This window comes from Pseudochaenichthys georgianus, chromosome 12 (assembly GCF_902827115.2).
Source record: "Pseudochaenichthys georgianus chromosome 12, fPseGeo1.2, whole genome shotgun sequence".
NCBI lineage: Eukaryota > Metazoa > Chordata > Actinopteri > Perciformes > Channichthyidae > Pseudochaenichthys > Pseudochaenichthys georgianus.
In genome coordinates, this window is record NC_047514.1 from 10180593 (window position 1) to 10202174 (window position 21582).

The following is a 21582-nucleotide window of genomic DNA, read 5'->3' on the forward strand; positions in this document are numbered from 1 at the left end:
CTTGAGCCAGGCCTGAAAAACAACTCTCAGAACAAAAACATAAAAACACAACGCCCTCCGGATGATGTGACTAGAGAGTTTGAATTTGTATGGTTCACTGTGGGAAATTGCATTAACACAAACACAACTTTGCTGGTACCTAAGTCCCAAAGTGCAGTTTCCAGAGTGCTCATGTCTTCCCATTTCTTCATGGTGTCAGTCTTTTTTAAATAAATAAAATATATTAGAGAGCTTATTTGGGGAAATGGGGTCACATTGGGGTAAAGATCCAATAGACACATTTCAGAAGTGGTCAATTCAAACAATGTATAAGTATCACAAACTGTTTTCGGGTTGTTTGGTTCTTTTAGAAGCTAAATCACTTTCTATGTGGGCTTGATCAGGTTGATGGCTGTGGGATAGTCACACTCTCAACCTGCTGCTTTCCGGGAGTTTGCCCAATGACTCTGTTCATGTTTTGGGTTTTAGGCCAATTCAGAAAGTCAGAGAAAGGCGAGGTAAACAAAGTGTTACTATGAAACTAGATGTGCAGATAGATATGCAGAGAGGAGGAGAAGACAAACTCAAAGAGGCCGAAAAGGTATTTGAACAGTTGGTTGCAGAGGATTCCTGCTGAACTGGATTTCTATCAGCCATATGGGCATTTTCCAAACCAAAACCATCGTAATCTCTGAGTATTATGACATGCTTGGACCAAAAAAGGAGAATTTTGTAATGAAGATGATGAGTCAAAATGTGCAGCCTGTGGAGAGCTGAGGCCTCTCTAATAATAAAAGGTAAATAAAGTAATATACACACGCAAACAAACAAGTGCTTAAATGTTTCTTAATTATATGTCTTACAGTCTCCTCTTTCTTAAATTAATGCATATGTGTTAATGCGAAAGGATACCTGCAGACACATGTTATTGATCATTATTAAATAAGTGTTTAAAATAATAATTAAGGACTATATTTGTAAATACAGTAATCAAAACATTTAGGACAAAACTACATTTAGGTGATTTAAAAATGGGGTATAAAAATAGAAGTTGTATTTTTTTTTGTAACTGCCTCCTGGAAAGAGATCTAAATATATTTCCTGTTCTTTATCTTCTCTTATCACACATATTTGCATCATGATAAAAGCTTCGTCGAAACTCCCCTCTCCCCTTCCTTGCAGTTGCAGATGAGAAGCTGTGTTGCGCACGGCCAGCCAGCCACACCTGTCCTATTCGATGACTCGAGGCAGCAGACAGGTAAGCCTGAAGGACCCGCCCACTGCCAGGTTTCAGTCAGACTTGTTTTTAAATAGCAGCTGTTGGAGCTGTCAAAACTCAGTCTCTCCTGTGTAAGTTACTGAGTTGGGCAGCAAGAACACACACATCACCAACAACAACCATGCCGTCGCAGAGAACGCAGGAGTGGATGCGCACATCCCTGCGCACCCCGGGCATCCTGATCTTCGGGATGGTCATGGCTCCCTGCGGATGGATCCTAAACCTGACCGCCACAGTGGCCCCAAACTGGAGGACCCTTAACGCGCTTCCCTCAAGCCCGCCGGATGAGTTCATCCAGCAGGGCATCTGGGAGATCTGCAGGGCCACCACAGTCCAGACGAGGGCGGACTGCACTCTGCAGGACACCGAATATTTAGGGAGCCAGGTCATCGAGGTGGCCCAGGGTTTAATGGTGGCCTCCCTCGTCGTGACTCTAATCGGGCTGGCAGTGGCCATCCCTGGGGTGCGCTGCTGGACAGACAGGCCTAACTGGTTGCTGGCTGGCCTGGGCGGAATCCTGATCTTCCTCTCCGGGGTCATGACCATCATACCCATCGCCTGGTACACCCACATCCTAAACGAAGTGCCAACGGTGTTCCCTACCAATGATGTGCGCGTGGGCTACTGCATCATTCTGGGCTATATAGGCGGGATCTTTGAAATCCTGGGCGGCTTCGTTATGTTCATCGGGATCTGCCGGTGCTGCGGAGGGAAGAACCGAGGGGAGAAGCGGGTGGAGCAGGTCACCGGAGCCCGCTTCGACAGCAGGAGACAGCCGGCGAGAAGAGTCGAAGTGCCGAGCCTGGACCGGGCCCGGAGCGAGGCCAGCAGCGTCCCGTACTCGAAAGACTCCCTGGATGAAGATGTGTCCTTTCCCCGGGCCAAGAGCCCGGCAGCCCGGTCAGCGAACACCTCATACGGCGGCAGACCTTATGAGGCAGACCTATGAGAACACTACAGGAGAGGAACACGACGTAAAATGGACATTAAATAAAGGACTGAGAGTGGGAAACTTTCTAGGAAGATGGTAAACTTTATATTACAAGCAGAGTTTATAATATTATGGAGTATTGTTACATAAGACATTATACCAACACTTATTTTAGGCCATAAAAGAATATGTCAGTGGTGCCAAGAGATTAACACCTTATGAAATCACTGTAAACTCACATGTAGGCTAGTCTAAATTGAGTTAGCCACATCATTAGGACAGTAATGGGCTACTTGAAGGCAAACATCTATACTATTGTTAAATGATGTGAGAGCTAGCAACGAGACCCATACTAGCTGGGTTATGATTTATACTTACATCATGATACTCTGTCTGGAGTGTGCTTCAAGCAGAGCAGTGGAGGTGGAGATGTGGTGGATATTAGAAGGAAAGTAAAAGGTGAAGAATTCTGTTTTTTTCTGTCTACATTGCCAACTTTCCCCCCTAATGTTTTTATGTAAATACTGTATTCGTATGCACTTTAAGATTATGGCCAACCTTGTAAGACAACAGGTGCACCTGTTGAAAAAGAAAGGTGATCAATATTGTTCTCATTGCTCTTTGATACAAGTGTTGTTTATTAAATGTGAAATGTTTCCTACTAACAGATGACTGAGTATCAACTTATTGTTACATTACAAGTGTTCAGATTGCATGTGGAGAAAACAAAGACGTTTTTAAAATATATAAGGGGAATAGCTGTGGTTATAAAGGTGAGGTTACATTAATTTGTTGTCATAGTTTGGCCTGCAATTTCTATTACATGAGGCTACAATTCAAACACACATTCAGAAAGGCTACATTTTACTTTTCTTCATACGTACACATACAACCGGTCGGAGAGGTTTGTTTCTTTCAACATCTTGTCCAACAGCATTTCTTGTTTAAACTGGATTTGCACAAGGCAACACTGTAGTGAACAATTGCCTCTCTCCTGGCCGTTCAGTCTTTTGTTGTTAAAATGGCCTCCCAAGTAATCATGATGCAGACTCCCAGCCGGACCTGTTGAATGCCCCAGTTATAGTTAATGCAAAGTTTAGCAGTATTCTGTCTGAGGCTCACACACTGGGACAAGTCACTCACAGTGCCATACAGATACTAACAGCTCCTACAGCAGAGAGATGGTGTTTAGGGTGTCAGTTTTTATTTATAGCCTCATTCTCCTGAGATGCTGAAGAGCTTTTTTAAAAAAAGTTTTATAATAGCTCTAAACTTCCATGAAGGAGACTCAAATACGGGAATTTAAAGATTCTGACTTAACTTTCTATATGGGTCCAGTTTCAGAATGCTCATTCCCATATTTTCAATTTTGTAACCAAATCCAGCTTTACATTACACTCAAACTTAAATGGCCACATGTCACATCGTAAAGCATGCACAAAGGGAAATACTCTCTAAAACAAAGCCAACATATCTCCAGTATCATCAAGGTGACCTCAGGCTATTTCTTTTTTGCACATAATAAGCTTATAAGCTTAAGGACCTTCCTGTAGTTGTGGTGATTGAGGATCTTTGAAAAACCTTTGTTATTGACTGCTTTACGTTGTCAAAGACTGCTGACTCCTCATTCCCCTTAACCGTCCAGTAGGGGCCGCTATAGGTTAAAAACAAACCTTACCTATCGCCAAAGTAGGTAAGTAGGTACTTGCTCAAAAATAATTGCTAAGAAGTATTCTGAAAGGAACAATTGAGTGACCTTCAATTATTTATTTATTTTTTAAAATAAATACAAATTGTATAAGACTTCAGAATGCTCCTCCACAGTAACAGATAACATGACTAGTATTTTCACAGACATCACAGGATATTAAACCTACATGTGCATGTAATCAGTTCCACTTTAATTATACAGCACCAGCTTAAAATGATACTTTAGGTTGCCCCTCCTGAAAAACAAACATGCAAAGTTTTCTCATTAATATGAACACATGCTGACATAGTGTCACCCTCATGGCAGATCCTTCCTGTTCCTTCACATCACAGACACATATTCTATCTGATAACAAAGACTGAAGTGCATGATAACAGACCAATCCTTCCTGGTCCAGTTAAGTTTAGTAAACACTAACGCTGATACAATCATGTTACAAGATCCCAGAAAGAGTGCAGAGAGGCAGCGGTGCATGGTTTGATGTACACACAACAGACTGTAGTCAGTGGTAAAACACATTGAAACCCTAAAAGTTACGTAAGGATTTCAAATATACTTACAGTCTGTCAAGCTGAAACAAAGTGTTGAAATAAACTACTAGCTATTGCTGCACATCATTTGTCATAATAAAATAGTTGTATCTTTAACTTCCTAGCAAGATTATAACTTTTCCTCTTCATTTGACCACTTTATCCAAAGTGATCAATTATAATTACAATAAGTTCAAATTCAGTCCCGCAAGAATCTGTATGAAATGTAGTGTTAACTTCAGAAATAAGAAGTGTTGTTTGATTTAATTAGATTTAATTAGCCAGGGTTAAGTCAAAAACAGGTCGACTTTGTTTACTTCTGTAACATAATGACGTCAAACTCACGCTTGTATTGGACAGCACTCCAATACATTATACGTGATATTTTAAGGGGTGGGACCTCTCTAAGCAGTTGACCAATCACAACAGAGCTAACCAATCAGAGCAGACTGGGCTCTGGTTTCAGACAGAGGGTGAAAAGAGGTGCTGCAGCACAGGCAGTATGAGAAAAAGAGCTTCTTGAACATTAAAGCATGGAAACATGTCATAGTAGAGGCACAACATACAAATATGAACCGGAAAATTATCAGAAAAGGGACCCTTTTAACAACTCTTTGATATTTTAAATAAAACATTGATATGTTGTGAGTTTTGTACATTTTATTTGAAAATTGGTGAACATACAGCAAAATACATACAGAACAAAAAGTGTATGTGCAGTAAAGATATGATATACATGCCAGTGAAATTGTTAATTAGCGGTACTGAGTCATAAATCAGTTAACCACAGATCAGCTTGCATAGCTACAGAGCCAATATGATCCCCATTGACATCAGGACAGCAGAAAGCTTACACATCTTCCGGCGCAGACTGAAAACTCATCTCTTTCGACTCCACTTCGAGCAATAAAAAAAACCAAAAAAAAAAACGCACTTCGATACCAACTAAGCACTTACATACCAACTAAGCACTTACATACTAACAAAGGACTGGCTTATCTAAAGCCTGTTGAGTAGCACTTGAAATGGTTTAGCTCTATGAAACCTGATTTACTTATATGATTCAGTTTTCTTCAAGTTTGTGTCTTCTTGGTCGAATGCACTTATTGTAAGTCGCTTTGGATAAAATCGTCAGCTAAATTAAATGTAATGTAACATACAAACTAAGTAAACATCAGTTGCACATACATATTCTGCACCTATCAGCAGTAGTGATAATAATAAAAGCAACACAAAATAAACACAACAAACTATTATTACAGAATAATACAAGTCAAAAGACAAGAGATATCTTATATATATATATATATATATATACACAAGATAGATATATCAGGCTTTTGTTTTAAACTGTCTGTGTCAAACATTTATGACAAGAGAGGAATTTTAAAATGAAGTAAAACAGGATCTGAGGAGGTGTGCGCACAAGTTTCAGGTTATTGGCATAGTATATTCACCTTTCAAAAGGACTCCTCTTGATCAGTACACTTAAAGGCACTTTTTCTCCAGCTATTGTGTTTAGTAGAGTGGAAAATCAGCAATAAAATCCTTAGTTTTGGTAGTTTACTGCAGATTTGTTGTGCAAACATTTAAAAATGTTTCCATCTCTTAAATAAATGAGGCATACATATTTCAAATAGATATATCAAAAGAGTATACCTTTGTCATTCTGACCTATAACTTATGACAGAGAAGAATGACATACTTTTCAGCCAGTTTTGTACACACACAGGGGCACACATGATTAAATAATCACCTTCTATGAGCATATCAGCTTGTTGAAACATGTCTGACGACATGGAATTGTTGTGTAATCCAGCAACACAAAAACAGAGGGATAGACAATATCATAAAGTGTTGGGTATTGTTGATGCTATAGGCTGTCAAGAACTACAAAAAGCATATAAAACATTAATTCAATCAGCAGTGTAGGAAAAAATAGACAATACAGCATAACAAGCTCTTAACACTGGCCATCTTACTCAGAGTGACTAAAATAAACGACAAATCCAATCGGGTTAATATCCCCGTCTTACCCTGTGTGAAATTGATTGCTGAGGAAAGCATTTTTGTTTTTAATAACAGTAAAAAGTCACTCCTTTTAGCAGATAGTACAAAAACAGGCCAGCAAGAATCATTACTGTTGGGCTCAGCTTTCTCTGCATTTAGCAACTGCTGCGTCAGAGAGCAACTGATTTGCATTATTGTACCTGATGTAGCCAGTGTTAGAGGACACAATAGGCTCATCTATGGAAATAAGCTATATGAAAATTGTGATTAAGGAAGTACAAATGTGCGCTAAGCAGATCGTGACATTTCTATTTAAACTGCCAAAGACACGATCATTTAGTCTGTTCATTTCTTGCAATGTGAAAAATGCAATCAGTGTGTGAAAACTACTACTACACCAAAATGGTTGCATGTAATGTTGTGATTAATGGTTTGGATTTTGTGTTATGTTTAATCATTGTTCTTGAGCACTAGTGAGCCACAGTACCTCATCAAAATTCTATAAATATTCAAACAAACCTACAAAGCTGGTGATGAGATGCAGGGCCCTAACAAGGACATCTCAAACATTGTATTGCGCTTCTAAGAAAACTAATGGTAGTGTCAAAAGCTCATTCTCAGATGTAGACAACAGTTTAAAGGTGGCTGCTGTGTTTACAAGGAACATTTTTTAATGGCCCAAATCCAGTTTGGTGCCAAATACATACTGTTAGTCAGTCTCCTGTTGCCTTTCTTTGATACACGCTGGCCTCTTGACATGAATGACTTGCCTGTCATCGTCAAATGATACACGGGAAACAAAGCAGTGAAGTTGTGTCTCTGTCAATCCTTTTAAAGTTCAGTTCAATATTTCAGTATTTGGGTTTCTTTGATGTTGCAGCATCAGTCGTAGAAGAGGGGCCACCAGTCATCAAGAAAGAATGGTGGATTTGATCTGTCCTTTTTTTTTTACTAAATTCAACAAACTGCACTGTAAGCGTGCTGCAGAAGAATGCTGGTGGAAGCTCAAGCGTATCACTGGCCACAATGCCATGTTTGACCTGGATAAGAACAGCAGAGTTATTATTGTTGTGATCATTTATCCTGTTTTTTCTTTTCATTCTCAGTCAATGTAAAATAAAAAAGACACATTTAGCCACAAATGGTGTGAGGTTAAGGTACCCTGTGGCGTTTTGACCAATAGCAGCACAACAGAGCATTTTTGCTTGACGTGGGTACATCAAGATAACCAACAAATTGCAAATAAAAGGCAGAAAATATGAAGTCAGTTTAAAAAAATGATATTGAAATTAAAGGAAGATACTTTAGTAGACTTAAATCCTCTACTACAATTTCATAATCGCACACAAATACTGAATATGTCCTTCTGAACACTTACCTCTGAAATAATGGAGAGTCATCCAAATTACACAGCGATGTTGTAGCCTTGTTTTGCTGCCTGTTGTTTCCTATTAGACAAAAAAACCAAAATGAGTAAGTCTTGCTTATGATGTAAAGTAAACACACTGTTATAGCACATTTTCTTTATAGTAGGCCTAAGAGCATTACGGAGGGACAGGATCTGGAAAGGAAACTCGGCTGACAGGTCGTCTTTATACTGGCCTGATAAAGCACTTGCGGACTCAGACAGATCCTTGTCTGTTGCGCGCAAAAGTTCACGGGGAAGCAGAAAAGAAAATTGCTGTGCAACTTCGCTCATTCCAACAAATTGATTTTTGAGTTGGGCAACGACAATATCGATATTTGCGTAAAATACCGCCACTCTAAAATGCTCCCCTGGGTCTTGGAGCCGCTGGTCCTCGCAAAGCTCTGAAAAGTGCCTTTGTGCGCCTTGCACGTCTGTCTTTGAAGAGACTGTGGACACCCCATGAGGATGCCAGGTCTTGCGTGTGCGCTTTTAAGCCATCAAACTCTCCAAGTGTATCGGTTGCGTTACCAAGCATTGCTGTCGCCTGTAAGAGGTCCACGTCTTTGCGCTGGAGAGCTTGGGACACAATGTTGACTGTTTCAAGGACCTTGCCCTGTATTACAGTCATTACAACAAACTCAAAGCTCTCCATGGCCTTTTTCAAGCCAGTCGCCTCGGCACGTTCCTCGCTTTTTTTGGAGAGCAAGTCTATCTTAGTTAGCGCTTGCATAATGTCAGCATAACGGAACCGCAATGATTGGACGGCGTCTTGTCTTGATGCCCATCGTGTCGGGCATAGTCTCTTCAGTGTAGGCTGGCCAGCCTTGGGCACTGAGAGGTGTGTTTCCAAAAGCTCCCATCGTTTGATGCTTCCACTAAAGAATACATATAGCCTTTCAACAGTGTCGTAGAAGTCTTTTATCTCAGGTATATTTTGGCATGCGTCATTGAGTACAAGGTTTAAATTGTGCGCAGCACAATGAATGTACACTGCGTTGGGCTCTTTATCCCTTATGCGTTTTTGTACACCGGAGTAGACGCCACTCATATTGCTAGCCCCGTCATATCCATGTCCGCTGCACTTCCCAAGTAGTATCCCCTTTCTCTCCATCAATTCGAGAATTTCTCTCTCTAGACCTGCAGCAGTTTGGTCTGTGACTGCATGGAAGCCCAACAAACTTTCGTTTATTTTCACCTCCGTAGGGTTTCCATTTTCATCATTTGCTATAGTAACATATCTGAACACTTGACTCAGTTGGTCTACTTTTGAAATGTCCTGGGTAGTATCCATTATAATCGAATAGAATTCTGCATTCTGTATGTCTGTAATGATTGTGTCCTGCACTTTTTTCGATAGCAATGAAATTATTTCGTTTTGAGTTTGAGGACTTAGGTAGTGCACCTTCTTTTTGCTTTCAATAAGCCTTTGCAGAACTGGATCATAACGCGCCATAAGCTCTATGGTAGATAAGAAATTACCATTATCTATATCACCTATTTTCTCTCTGTGACCCCGGAAAGCAGAGTTGCGAGAGGCCAGTGTTAGTGTAACATCAGTTATTCTGGTTAGGACCTCGGTCCAAAACCCCACCTCTCTCTTAAACTCAGATGATATTTGCGCGTCAATGGTCAGATTATTTTTCCACGTATCATACACGACACATGCTGCCAAATGAGAGCGAGAGAATTCGTGTTCCTTAATCTTTTTAGAGAGACCCTGCCAATCATTTATTCCTATTCTCCACGCATGGTGGAGGTGATGGGCAGACGGTCTGTCACCGAACAGCCAGCACTGCTCACAGTACACCCGGTCCATAGATGGCGAGTAACATAGCCACTTGCGCGGAATTCTACATCCAATTTTGGATGTTTTGTTATAGAACTCTTTTGAAAAGCACCTTCCCTTCCCATCCCTTTTGAATGGCCCTTCAGGCTTGCATGGCCCGTTATTCAGAATGTACCGTTTAACATCATCGTCTTCTAAATCTACAGGGAATTTCCCCCTATCAGTAGGGTATTCAGTCACAGAGTTGTCGCTGGCCAACGTGTCCCTGGGGTGGGTGGGAGCTGCTGTCACTGTCGGGGCACGGCTAGCTGGCTGGGCAACCTTGGCTATGTCTGAACTGGCCTCGGAGGGGGCACAGCTGACTTCTTGCTGACCTGCAAAAAGGAACGGATTATATTCCAATTCCAATGTAACCTGTAGCATACTGACTCGTACTGTTTATGGCGATTGGCGAATACAACTTTCTATTATTCTAACCTGTCTCGAAGCGTGAGGCACGACTAGCTGGCTCGGCTGTAACGGGGCTGCTGGGGTCTGTGGGGGCACGGCAAGCTGGCTGGGCAGCCTTGGCTATGCCTATGTCTGAACTGGCCTCGGAGGGGGCACAGCTGATTTCTTGCTGACCTGCAAAAATGAGCGGATTAGATTCCAATTCCAATGTAACCTGTAGCATACTGGTTATGGCGAATAAAACTTTCTATTATTCTAATGTCTAACCTGTCTCGAAGCGCGAGGCACGACTAGCTGGCTCGGCTGTAACGGGGCTGCTGGGCTGCCTGGACTCGGAGCTGACGGCCGGGGGCCGGTGGGGGTTGCTAGCGGTCTATCTGCAGTAACGTTAGAGTCTACGTCTACCTTTGATGCCTGCCGGAACAATGACGTTATTTTAGGTAGTTTTGCCCTCTCCTGTTCGGCTTTCGCTCTCATTTTGCTTTTCTGAGCATCACTTGGGTAGTGGCGCTTCATTTTTCATGTTTACCGGCAACGCAACTAATGAACGTTATTTATATGAGCAATGCTTCCCGCTTTGTTTTGAACGCTGCCCAGCCTGCCAATGAACATTAGTTATCAGCCGGCTAGCCCTATCGCAGGTGAGCAAATAATTATAATGATACACTGTTGTACTACTACAGGCAGCGTACACATGACGTAGCAACATAGCAGGGAGGGGGGGGCCCGCCCTCTGCGCCCTGTTCCCGCGTTACGAAATCTAAGAGGATAGCCTACAGTGGGGTCGGGGCCCCCTAAGCTCCGGGGCTCCCCGGGGGTGCGGGGGCCTCCGCTACGCCACTGGTTTATTATCCTATTCATAAGAATACTGTATTTATCCTGGGGGAAACTGAAATCACATCTTTCTCTTGAGTTAACATATTTTTGGGATATTTTTATACACTTCAAAAGTAATATAAGAGGATCAAAATCAATGTCATGTCTTTTATATGGTGATGGTGGAATAAAGATGTAGTTAGCTTGATATAGCTCAAAGACTAGATGAAATTGAGAGAGAGCAAGCGCATTTCGTGTCATCTGCAGGCAGTGGCAAGTACTTCCGGCATCTGCCACAAATGCCACTACTCCGTGGCATCTGTGGCAGGTACTTCCGGCATCTGCCACAGATGCCACTACTTGCCGAAGCATCTGCCGCTGCAGAACGGGATATGCCACAAGATGCCGGGGTAAGAGAAGGTTTACGGGGGGGTGCTAGTGACTGACCACAGAGGTAGACATTGAGGGTAAAATGATAATACAATACTTGTATTATCACTGGCCCCACAATTGTAACCACTGGCCCAGTCGGAAACTGTGGACAATACCCACAGGAGCAAGTTCAGGTGAAGTGTCTTGCCCAAGGACACTCCGGCTATGTACTGTATGTCTTAATGCTCTTATATGTGACGGTGTGACTTCCATGAAACTAATATTTTATATCTTCCCAACGAGCTGACAGGAAGCCTAACACTCTAACAACCTAAGGCACACCTGTGCAATAATCATGCTGTCTAATCAGCATCTTGATATGCCACACCTGTGAGGTGGGATGGATTATCTCAGCAAAGGAGAAGTGCTCACTATCACAGATTTTTTCAGATTTATAAACAATATTTGAGAGAAATGGTTATTTTGTGTATATAGAAAATGTTTTAGATCTTTGAGTTCATCTCATGAAAAATGGGCGCAAAAACAAAAGTGTTGCATTTATATTTTTGTTCAGTGTGTAAACCTTAGCATCTCACGAGCAGTGGCCACTGCAATCAGTTACAGCTGCCCTAAGTCTGCAGCCAAGTCTAATAACACCAGTGTGCAGGTTGCTGTGTCAATACAGATATGTATTTGTCTTTACTAGTAATAATACACCTGGTTTATCATAGCAAGCAGTGGAAACTCCCCTCCAGAAGCGACAATTGCCAAGGGAAGCAATGTTAGCAGGGCTTGCGTTGCAACTCACTCGCCAATGTTTCTCTCTTGTATAACAATATATTTGTAGAACTATCATAAGGCAAGGCAATTTTATTTATATAGCACTTTTCAGCACGTGGCGATTCAAAGTGCTTTACAGATTAAAAGCAAACGACATTTAAGAACAAATACAGCACAAATACATTATTAAAAAGGCATTTAAAAACAGGCATAATAAGCAAAGGTAATGAAATAAATTAAATAAATAAACACAGCAGGTACAGAATACATGACTGAAAAGGCATACTGTAGTGTGAGTATGGGCAACTCAATTAAAAGCAGTGGCAAATAGGTGCGTTTTTAGTCGGGATTTAAAAAAAGGAAGTGTTTCAGCGGACGTGCACGATTTGGGCAGTTTGTTCCAAATTGTTGGGGCATAATAACTACAAGCTGCTTTTCCATGTTTAGTGGTTATTCTCGGAACAGAGAGCAGACCCGACCCAGAAGACCTGGATGCTTCATAGTGATGGAGGAGGTCGTCTATATACCTCAGTCCTAAGCCATTTAGTGATTTAAAAACTAGCAGTAGTATTTTAAAATCAATTATTTGGCAGACTGGAAGCCAGAGTGATGTGATCCACTTTTCTAGTGTCAGTGAGGACTCGAGCAGCAGCGTTCTGAATCAGCTGCAGCTTTCTGATAGATTTTTTAGTGAGCCCTGTGAATACACTATTACAGTAGTCGAGTCTAATGAAAATAAAAGCATGGACAAGTTTTTCTAAATCCTGTTGCGACATTAGTTTTTTAATCCTTGATATATTCTTCAGGTGGTAGTATGCAGACCTAATAACTGTTGTAATGTGACTGTTAAAATTCAGGTCTGAGTCCATCACTACACCCAGATTTCTTGCTTTGTGAGTTACTTTGGAGTCTGCCGACTGAAGCTCTGTGATTACTTTTAATCGGTCCTTCTTTGCTCCAAAAACAATGATCTCAGTTTTTTGTTTGTTTAATTGGAGAAAGTTCTGAGTCATCCAGTCAGTGATGTGCTCAATGCACTTGCTTATAGTGTTGTCACGATACCAACATTTTGGTTTCGATACCGATACCAAGTCAAGAATTGCGATTCCGATTCTTTTCGATACTTTTCTTAAAAAAAGGGAAACATGGAATATCGGCTTTAAAATTAGGAATAACAGATGATTTTAGCAGTCAGAACAATCAATCAATCAATCAATCAATCAATCAATCAATCAATCAATCAATCAATCAATGTTTATTTATATAGCCCAATATCACAAATGTTACATTTGTCTCAGTGGTCTTCACAGTGTGTACAGAATATCAGTATGACAATACGACACCCTCTGTCCTTAGACCCTCACATCGTACAAGGAAAAACTTCCAAAGAAAACCCAGTTTAAAGGGAAAAATGGGAGAAACCTCAGGGAGAGCAACAGAGGAGGGATCCCTCTCCCAGGACGGACAGACGTGCAATAGATGCCGTGTGTAAATTGAAAAGATAATACATTTGCAACATAGGTAGTCCAGATGTTTGGAAATGCATGTGTGTATAATAGGAAGATGAATCCACGAGGATATCCATCCAGGACCGATGATCCAGGACCACAGCCACGAGAACAACTAAAGCAGCAGTGTTACTAAGAACAGAAACGCCAAAGAGTCACATCTAATATAAATATATATAAAAGCATTTATTTTAATTGTGTAGCAGTGAGTTTAACATTTTGGCAGCACTGTTGAGCATTTTGAAAATGTATTTTCATGCCTCTGTGCAAGGCTTAGTCTTTCTATCTTTATAGCCACTGGTGTAAAGTAACTAAATTCATAAACTCAAGTACTACTTGGGTACAATTTTGAGATACTTGTACTTTATTTAAGTATTTCAATGTTTCTTTTGCTACTTTGTACTTCTAATCCACTACAGTTCAGAAATAATGGTGTACTTTTCCTCCACTACATGTATTTAATCCCTTTAGTTACTTCACAGATCTGGATGAATGATGTGAAATATAATCAAGTGTTAAATCAGACTTTAGTTCCACCTGGAGTAAATCCACCAGCTACCCTGCAGTCTACAAAGTCATTCAAACTAGCTGCACATTTACCAGCTTTGAGAACACTTTCATGATCAATCATTATAAAACATATCATATATATTATTCTGAAATGGACCAATCTGCACAATGACTACTTTTACTGTCGCTACTTTAATACTTTTACTTGAGGAACATTTTGAATGCAGTACTTTTACTGTAACAGAGTATTCCTACACTCTGGTGCTTCTAGTACAAGACCTGAGCACTTCTACTTTTACTGTCGCTACTTTAACTATATTTTGATGATAATACTTTTGTACTTTTATTTGAGGAACATTTTGATTGCAGGATTGTTCCTACATTCTGGTACTTCTACTTTAACTCAAGTACAAGACCTGGGTACTTCTACTTTTACTCAAGTACAAGATATATAGGCTACTTATACCACCTCCGTTTATAGCCTATGAAAAAAACTAATAGAAAACGAAGGCTAAAGCTAACGTTAGCAGATAGTGATGCTAGTTAAGTTTGCTCAACGATAATATTGCGACAGAAAAACTTTTCAGTGCACATCACGCTCTGCTGCTCCGACAGGGAGCTCTGCTCTGAACACCTGAACGGCCCGTTCACAGACTTCTGGCGTCTTTTTTGTCAAAAAGCCGAGGCGCAGCGGCAGTTGCACTCCCACTTGCAGCCATGCTTCTCGTTTTCTCACATGCTCTGGCAGCTAGCGCGTGGCCACGTGCAAGAGAGAGGGGAGGGACTTAGAACGTGCTTGAGAGGAGCGGGACAGCAGGCACGGCTGCAGTGCAAGGAGTGGAAGCAGAGCGCTGAACACACACGGCTCTTAGGCTGCGGCCCCACGAGGACGAATTCGGTCGTTTGCGTTACTGTTTAGTGTCATATAGACCGTTCGGCCACACGAGGACGACCGAATATGGCACTAAACGACTGAGGAAACGACAACGGGTCCCAAGGTGGATGGAAATGCATACGCCACTCTCTGGGGGGTCAAACAGCTCCGTGTGTGCGCCCTATACGGACATTTTCAGATCACTGATAGTGATTGCGCAATAGCCCCGCCTCTCCCCACCTCTTCTGCTCACCTCCGCTTACCCCGCGCCAGTGCTGAAGTGTTTCGCCACCAACAACAACAACAATGGCGGATCGCAGAGTTGCTATCGTGCTCCGGACGCTATTGACCATGCTACAGTTGTTTGTGCAACATCTACAGCAATAATGATGAGGCAATAGCCCCGCCTCTCCCCACCTCTGCTGCTCACCCCCACGTCAAAGTAAACTGCACCCTGAATTCAGATTATTTATCTTTCTCTCGCGAGTGAAGTCTAATCTGACAGGACGGAGACACTCTGCTCACCTGCAGCTCCTCCCTCTGCAGCAAAACACACACTTCAAGTCAGATCATCACCCTTAGCTATTTTAATTACCTCTCAAACTGATGAGCTGCTGCATGAGACAGACACTGGCGCTGTCCGAAGAGAGGGAGGAAAAAGAGAGGCTCCGTGTATTTTATCATTATATTATATAGAGTCGTTATTCATTTGTTTTAAAGCTCAATAAATAACAAAGAAGACCTTTGACCGGCACTTTTATAATTTTGTCCGGAAGATTTCAACTTTAATACACGCTGACTGGCGAAAAACTCTGCCCGGTTCCCTCGGCCCCCACCGCGGAGAATAAACAGAAGGGCAACCATGACAACCATGCTTCTTCGCTGCTTTTGTGGAGGAAGTTACAGCGCCACGTAGAGGCTCCTGCATATGTACTGCAGCTTCTCCAGCGGTTGGAGCTAAACGGAGCGGTCTCGTGTGGGCAGACACTATCCGGATAATTATTGCATGTGGACGGAAGCCGTTTGCGATTGCGTTTGCGTTAATCCTATGCGTTTAGCCGTTTTCGTCCTCGTGGGGCCGCAGCCTTATTAAACGGCGTTTTTTCACGGGAGTACTTTCCCCCGTCATTCTTAAAGTACCGATACTAATGAAACGGAGGAATCGTACCGTTTTTAACGGCAGGGTATCGCGGTACCTTTCAAGTATCGGTACACCGTGCAACACTACTTGCTTAGTGTTCTAATCTGAGAGTAGTCTCCCGGTGTAATTTTAAAATAAATCTGAGTGTCGTCTGCATAGATGTGATAGCTTAGATCGCTCTTTTTAATAATTGCAGCCAGAGGTAGCATATCAATATTAAAAAGTAAAGGTCCTAAGATGGAGCCTTGAGAAACCCTGCATGACATATTTATCAGGGTTGATTTCTAATTGCCTATTGAGACAAACTTTGTTCTGTCCTTCAAGTAGGAGCTAAACCAGTTTAGAGCTGTTGCTGAAACTCCCACCCAGTTTTCAAGACGGTCTAGCAATATGTTGTGGTCAACAGTATCAAAGACAGCGCTGAGATGTAATAATACTAACACTGATATTCTGCCACTGTCTGTGTTCAAATGGATGTCATTTAAGACCTTAACAAGTGCAGTCTCAGTGCTGTGGTTAGGTCGAAAAGCCCGACTGAAACACATCAAAACCGTCAGTTAAAAACATGAAATTACTCAACTGTTGAAAAACTGCTTTTTCAATCAATTTGCTTAAAAAGGGAAGGTTTGATATTGGCTTGTAATTATTCATTATGGTTTTGTCTAGGTTATGCTTTTTTAGGAGCGGTTTAATTATTGCAGTTTTCAGGGCCTGTGGAAATACACCTGATTGAAGAGACTTGTTTACTATGTGTAGTATATCTGAGGCCAAGCAATGAAAAACAGTTTTGAAAAAATCCTGTCGGGATGATGTCGAGGCTACAGGAGGAGGATTTCAGATGTTGGATAATGTCTTCCAGGTCTTTAGCATTTATCAGACGGAATTGTGACATGGTGTCTGAGGCTGCGGACCCACGAGGACGAAAACGGCTAAACGCATAGGATTAACGCAAACGCAATCGCAAACGGCTTCCGTCCACATGCAATAATTATCCGGATAGTGTCTGCCCACACGAGACCGCTCCGTTTAGCTCCAACCGCTGGAGAAGCTGCAGTACATATGCAGGAGCCTCTACGTGGCGCTGTAACTTCCTCTACAAAAGCAGCGAAGAAGCATGGTTGTCATGGTTGCCCTTCTGTTTATTCTCCGCGGTGGGGGCCGAGGGAACCGTGCAGAGTTTTTCGCCAGTCAGCGTGTATTAAAGTTGAAATCTTCCGGACAAAATTATAAAAGTGCCGGTCAAAGGTCTTCTTTGTTATTTATTGAGCTTTAAAACAAATGAATAACGACTCTATATAATATAATGATAAAATACACAAAGCCTCTCTTTTTCCTCCCTCTCTTCGGACAGCGCCATGTCTGTCTCATGCAGCAGCTCATCCAGTAATCAGTGACCCGGCCGACTGTAAAAATAAACATATTTATAACTAGTTTAGGGAGTTTGAGAGGTAATTAAAATAGCTAAGGGTGATGATCTGACTTGAAGTGTGTGTTTTGCTGCAGCGGGAGGAGCTGCAGGGGAGCAGAGCTGCGTGTCTCCGTCCTGTCAGATTAGACTTCACTCGCGAGAGAAAGATAAATAATCTGAATTCAGGGTGCAGTTTACTTTGACGTGGGGGTGAGCAGCAGAGGTGGGGAGAGGCGGGGCTATTGCCTCATCATTATTGCTGTAGATGTTGCACAAACAACTGTAGCATGGTCAATAGCGTCCGGAGCAAGATAGCAACTCTGCGATCCGCCATTGTTGTTGTTGGTGGTGGCGAAACACTTCAGCACTGGCGCGGGGTAAGAGGAGGTGAGCAGAAGAGGTGGGGCTATTGCGCAATCACTATCAGTGATCTGAAAATGTCCGTATAGGGGTGCACACACGGAGCTGTTTGACCCCCCAGAGAGTGGCGTATGCATTTCTATCCACCTTGGGACCCGTTGTCGTTTCCTCAGTCGTTTAGTGCCATATTCGGTCGTCCTCGTGTGGCCGAACGGTCTATATGACACTAAACAGTAACGCAAACGACCGAATTCGTCCTCGTGGGGCCGCAGCCTGAATTGGCTTTAGGTGAACACAGGGACAGTACATTTGCTGTACCTGATGCAGAGGCACTGACTGCCTGTCTAATTTGCATGATTTTGTCAGTGAAGAAGGAGGTAAATTCATTGCAGACCCTGGTGGATAGAAATTCTGAGGCTATTGACACTGGGGGGTTTGTTAGTCTGTTGACGGTAGCAAACAAGACACGTCATAAATATAGCACGTTTGTTTATTTTAACAAACCACGTTCTCCAAGTAAAATTGAATAGAAATTATAATTTATAATCTTTTTGAAAAATAGAGATCGCACATCAGTCTTGTATACAGATCAGTTCGATAAAGTTATGCTTAAACAGCGACATTGTACACGATAAATACGTGCATTTGCCACGGAAGGTGAGTGGCAGCTACCGTAAACCTTCTCTTGCCCCGGCATCTTAGTGGCAACTCCCGTTCACCAGCGGCAGGTGCCACGGCAAGAAGTGGCATCTATTTATTTTTAGTAAAACATAACTTCAGTTTAACATATAGCAGAAAGGAGGTGTTAGGGAAGAGCTTCAGAAGTTGTTGTTTACTTCCAAGCCAGGCTAGCTGTGCCTCTGCTCTAACAGTCGTTATGCTAAGCTAGGCTAACACCCCGACTCAAGCTACTTTTTAACGACTTTCAAGCTAACTTTTTTACTTTTAAACTAATTCTTATCTCACTTTTTTTACCAAAAGGTTAACATTTTCCCTTAAGAACAACATATTTCAGTACCTGTTCCTCTTCTTCTGCTTCTGCCTTATCTTGGCAACTAAGAAAGCCACCATGAGCACCCCGAAGATGACGGCCAGCACGCTGAGGGTCAGCGGGAGGCTCAGCGCCCCGTTCACTGTATCCTCGCAGGCCTCGCCCTCGTAGCCCAGGTCGCAGCTGCACACGAACCCGGTGCCGCCCCCCGGTTCACTCAGACAGGAACCGTGGTCGCTGCATTGAATCTCTCCACATGTCGGCAGGCTGAGGTCGATGCCTCTCGGTTGGGGAAGAGGGAAGGAAGTCATGGTGGAGGTATGGCAGGTAGACGGGGATCCCTGGGCTGCTGAGGGAGGCAGTGATGTATAGAGAGTGAGAGGGAATTAATGAAAGGACACCACACCCAAATCACAATAGGTTAACATGACAAAGATCCGGCTGCGGATGGAAATGATCTCAAAGCTAAATATGGCACTGTTACACTTGACACATTTGAATGTTTTAAGTGTTCATTACTCTGCATTGTCTCTGCCAAATAAACGATTACATGAACAAATAAATGAATTAAGGTATGTGATCTTAAATTAAAATCGATCCCATTCTAATGCCAGACTTTATCTTTAGAATTTCCCAAAACATACATATTTAATAAGTAATGTTTGGTTTTGTTTTATATATAAAAAATGAACTAAGTGCAAAAAGTAGTAAATATGACAATTTCCACTATGGAACATATATGGATTTTGAGTGAGACTACCAGGCACATGCCCAGGGGCTCAAAGTGTCAGGATGTCACCTGGCATTTATCTACAAAATGTCACTCAACGAGACATCATACCAGGCAGGAAGACACTCAAGAAATTACTAAAAAGAGATGCAAACAAATGACAGAGGTACAAAAACACTAGTCAACTGTAAAAGCAAAACAAAAGAAAGGACAACAACTATTAAAAACTACAAAGAGACACAAAATATAAAAAGACATTAAACAACTACAAAGTAACAAGTTGATTCCCATGGCTAAACAATTATGGAGTCAGTGTCTTGCTTCTTTGTAGGAGGTGTTGTGTAGCGTCTCACCCTCAGACATATTTTACTTTTAAATGATCACATACAAATGACCAAATAGGCCTAACGGCATAACACTGCAGGAAGTGTAAGAAACTATAATAATTGTTCACCTTGCCATTATTCTTTTCCGAGACACACAAGGAAGTACTCCTTGAAGCTACCCCAGTTGTTTCTTCGTCAACAACAGAGGAACAACCCTAAAGGGGGACTGACCCCACCTGAGTCTTTTCAACTCCTATCAAAAAACATCAACCTTATCCAAAGAACAGAATAAATGCAGGTTAAAGATTCACAAAGAATTTAATGAATCTGTAAAACACATTCACTACTGGATGAATACAATGATAAAAGTAGGTTAGCATGCCTGCTATAATATGACACTTTACTAGAGAGGCCGAGGATAGTGTTGCATCAAAGCCGCCTAAAGCATTCAGACTAGTGTTGGAAAAGGTATACCTCAAAGATTTAAGAGACAAGACTGACCATTATCAAATAATTTATTCTACTGTTCAAGCATGTCGTTCATCAGGTTTGGCCACCAGCACTGCAAGATGGTACCAAACACTGACTTCGGGAATAGACATACAGTAAAGTTTAACAACATTTTTAAATATGACAAATGAAATACGTCTACTCACCGAAGGAAAGAAAGCTAGCAGATTCTCTGTGTGAGCTAAAAGTCCTGGGTCTTTGACAAATGATTTCCTCTCAGTGAGGGAATGTGCAACAATAGGAAGGAGGGAAGAGGAAGAAAGCCGAGACCTGTGAATACCTGCCTCCTTTTTTCCCCACAAACACACAATCTCCTACTCCGCCCCTTTATCTTATGTTTAAATGGGGTTGAGTCACACACACTCTTGCTCACACCAAATATCCCTGCCATCTATGTAGCAACTCTACATTTCACAAGGAGAGTAATCTTATGCTTCAGTTAATAGCTGACTCACACCGACTCACAACACAATGCTCAGGCATCCCTGGGAAAAATAAAATTCATTTGCAGGGCACCTACAGACATTGTCTCATAAAATAAACACCCAGGGCACCAAATAAAACAAACATTTGACTACATTTACAAGAATTGTTTAATTTGAAGCGGGGTATTGATTTTATGATATCAAATGTGTCATTCGTCTTGGGAATAGGATGCTGAATAACTCACATACACCCTTTCTGTACCGGAGAACTATTTCTTACTGAATTACAGTGGTTGTGTTTGCCATTTAAGTGGGGGAGGGAAAGGAGAGAATGCAGGTTGGAACAAGAAAAACAGACAGGAATTGACAAGACTCGCATGTCTGTGCATGTCTGAGGTAGCGTCGAACGGCTAGCCTTAACTCTCGGATATCTTTAGACATTTTGTAATTACTTAGTTAATGCATTTTACTACTGCAACTGATCTATCGCCGGCTCATACCAAACACAAGTCAGTCAGCAGCAAGAATCCCAGGCATTGTCTTGTGACTGAAACATGGCTGTGTGTACTCTGCTCAGCGGCCCGTGGTTTTGTTGCCAAGCCCATGCATGTCCTCTGAGCACTGTCAATATACACTCCAGTTCTTTTCATTTATCCAATTAAGAAACTTCTCCATGCTCGTGAGTTAATGATTTGGAGAAAACACAAGACAATGGTTTTTCAGCAGTTCACACAGAGAATTGTTTTC

The 21582-nt window shown here is 41.9% G+C and overlaps 2 protein-coding genes across 2 annotated transcripts; one reads left to right on the forward strand and one right to left on the reverse strand.

Moving 5' to 3' along the window:
- The first annotated feature begins 1343 nt into the window (after positions 1-1343).
- Positions 1344-2776, forward strand: LOC117456568 (claudin-23-like). Its single transcript, XM_034096496.2, has one exon. It carries the CDS (start codon positions 1380-1382, stop codon positions 2205-2207), a length of 828 nt encoding a protein of 275 aa, XP_033952387.1. The 5' UTR covers positions 1344-1379; the 3' UTR covers positions 2208-2776.
- A 2993-nt stretch (positions 2777-5769) lies between these two features.
- On the reverse strand, positions 5770-20617 carry LOC117456434 (zonadhesin-like). The gene is made up of 4 exons (XM_034096323.1): positions 20557-20617; positions 18872-19193; positions 7819-7888; positions 5770-7480 (listed from the first exon to the last, which is right to left on the reverse strand). The coding sequence occupies exons 2-3, from the start codon at positions 19153-19155 to the stop codon at positions 7846-7848; spliced, it is 327 nt and encodes a 108-aa protein (XP_033952214.1). The 5' UTR covers positions 19156-19193; positions 20557-20617; the 3' UTR covers positions 5770-7480; positions 7819-7845.
- Between the last annotated feature and the right edge of the window lie 965 nt (positions 20618-21582).

What these genes read in the sequence shown, in the direction of transcription:
- LOC117456434 (XM_034096323.1), bottom strand. Translation starts at nt 19,155, where the DNA reads ATGACTTCCTTCCCTCTTCCCCAACCGAGAGGCATCGACCTCAGCCTG. An exon ending in AAGCAGAAGAAGAGGAACAG is followed by an intron (nt 7,889 to 18,871) that starts GTACTGAAATAT and finishes TTTGTCTAATAG; the next exon opens with GAAACAACAGGCAGCAAAAC.
- LOC117456568 (XM_034096496.2), top strand. Translation starts at nt 1,380, where the DNA reads ATGCCGTCGCAGAGAACGCAGGAGTGGATGCGCACATCCCTGCGCACC.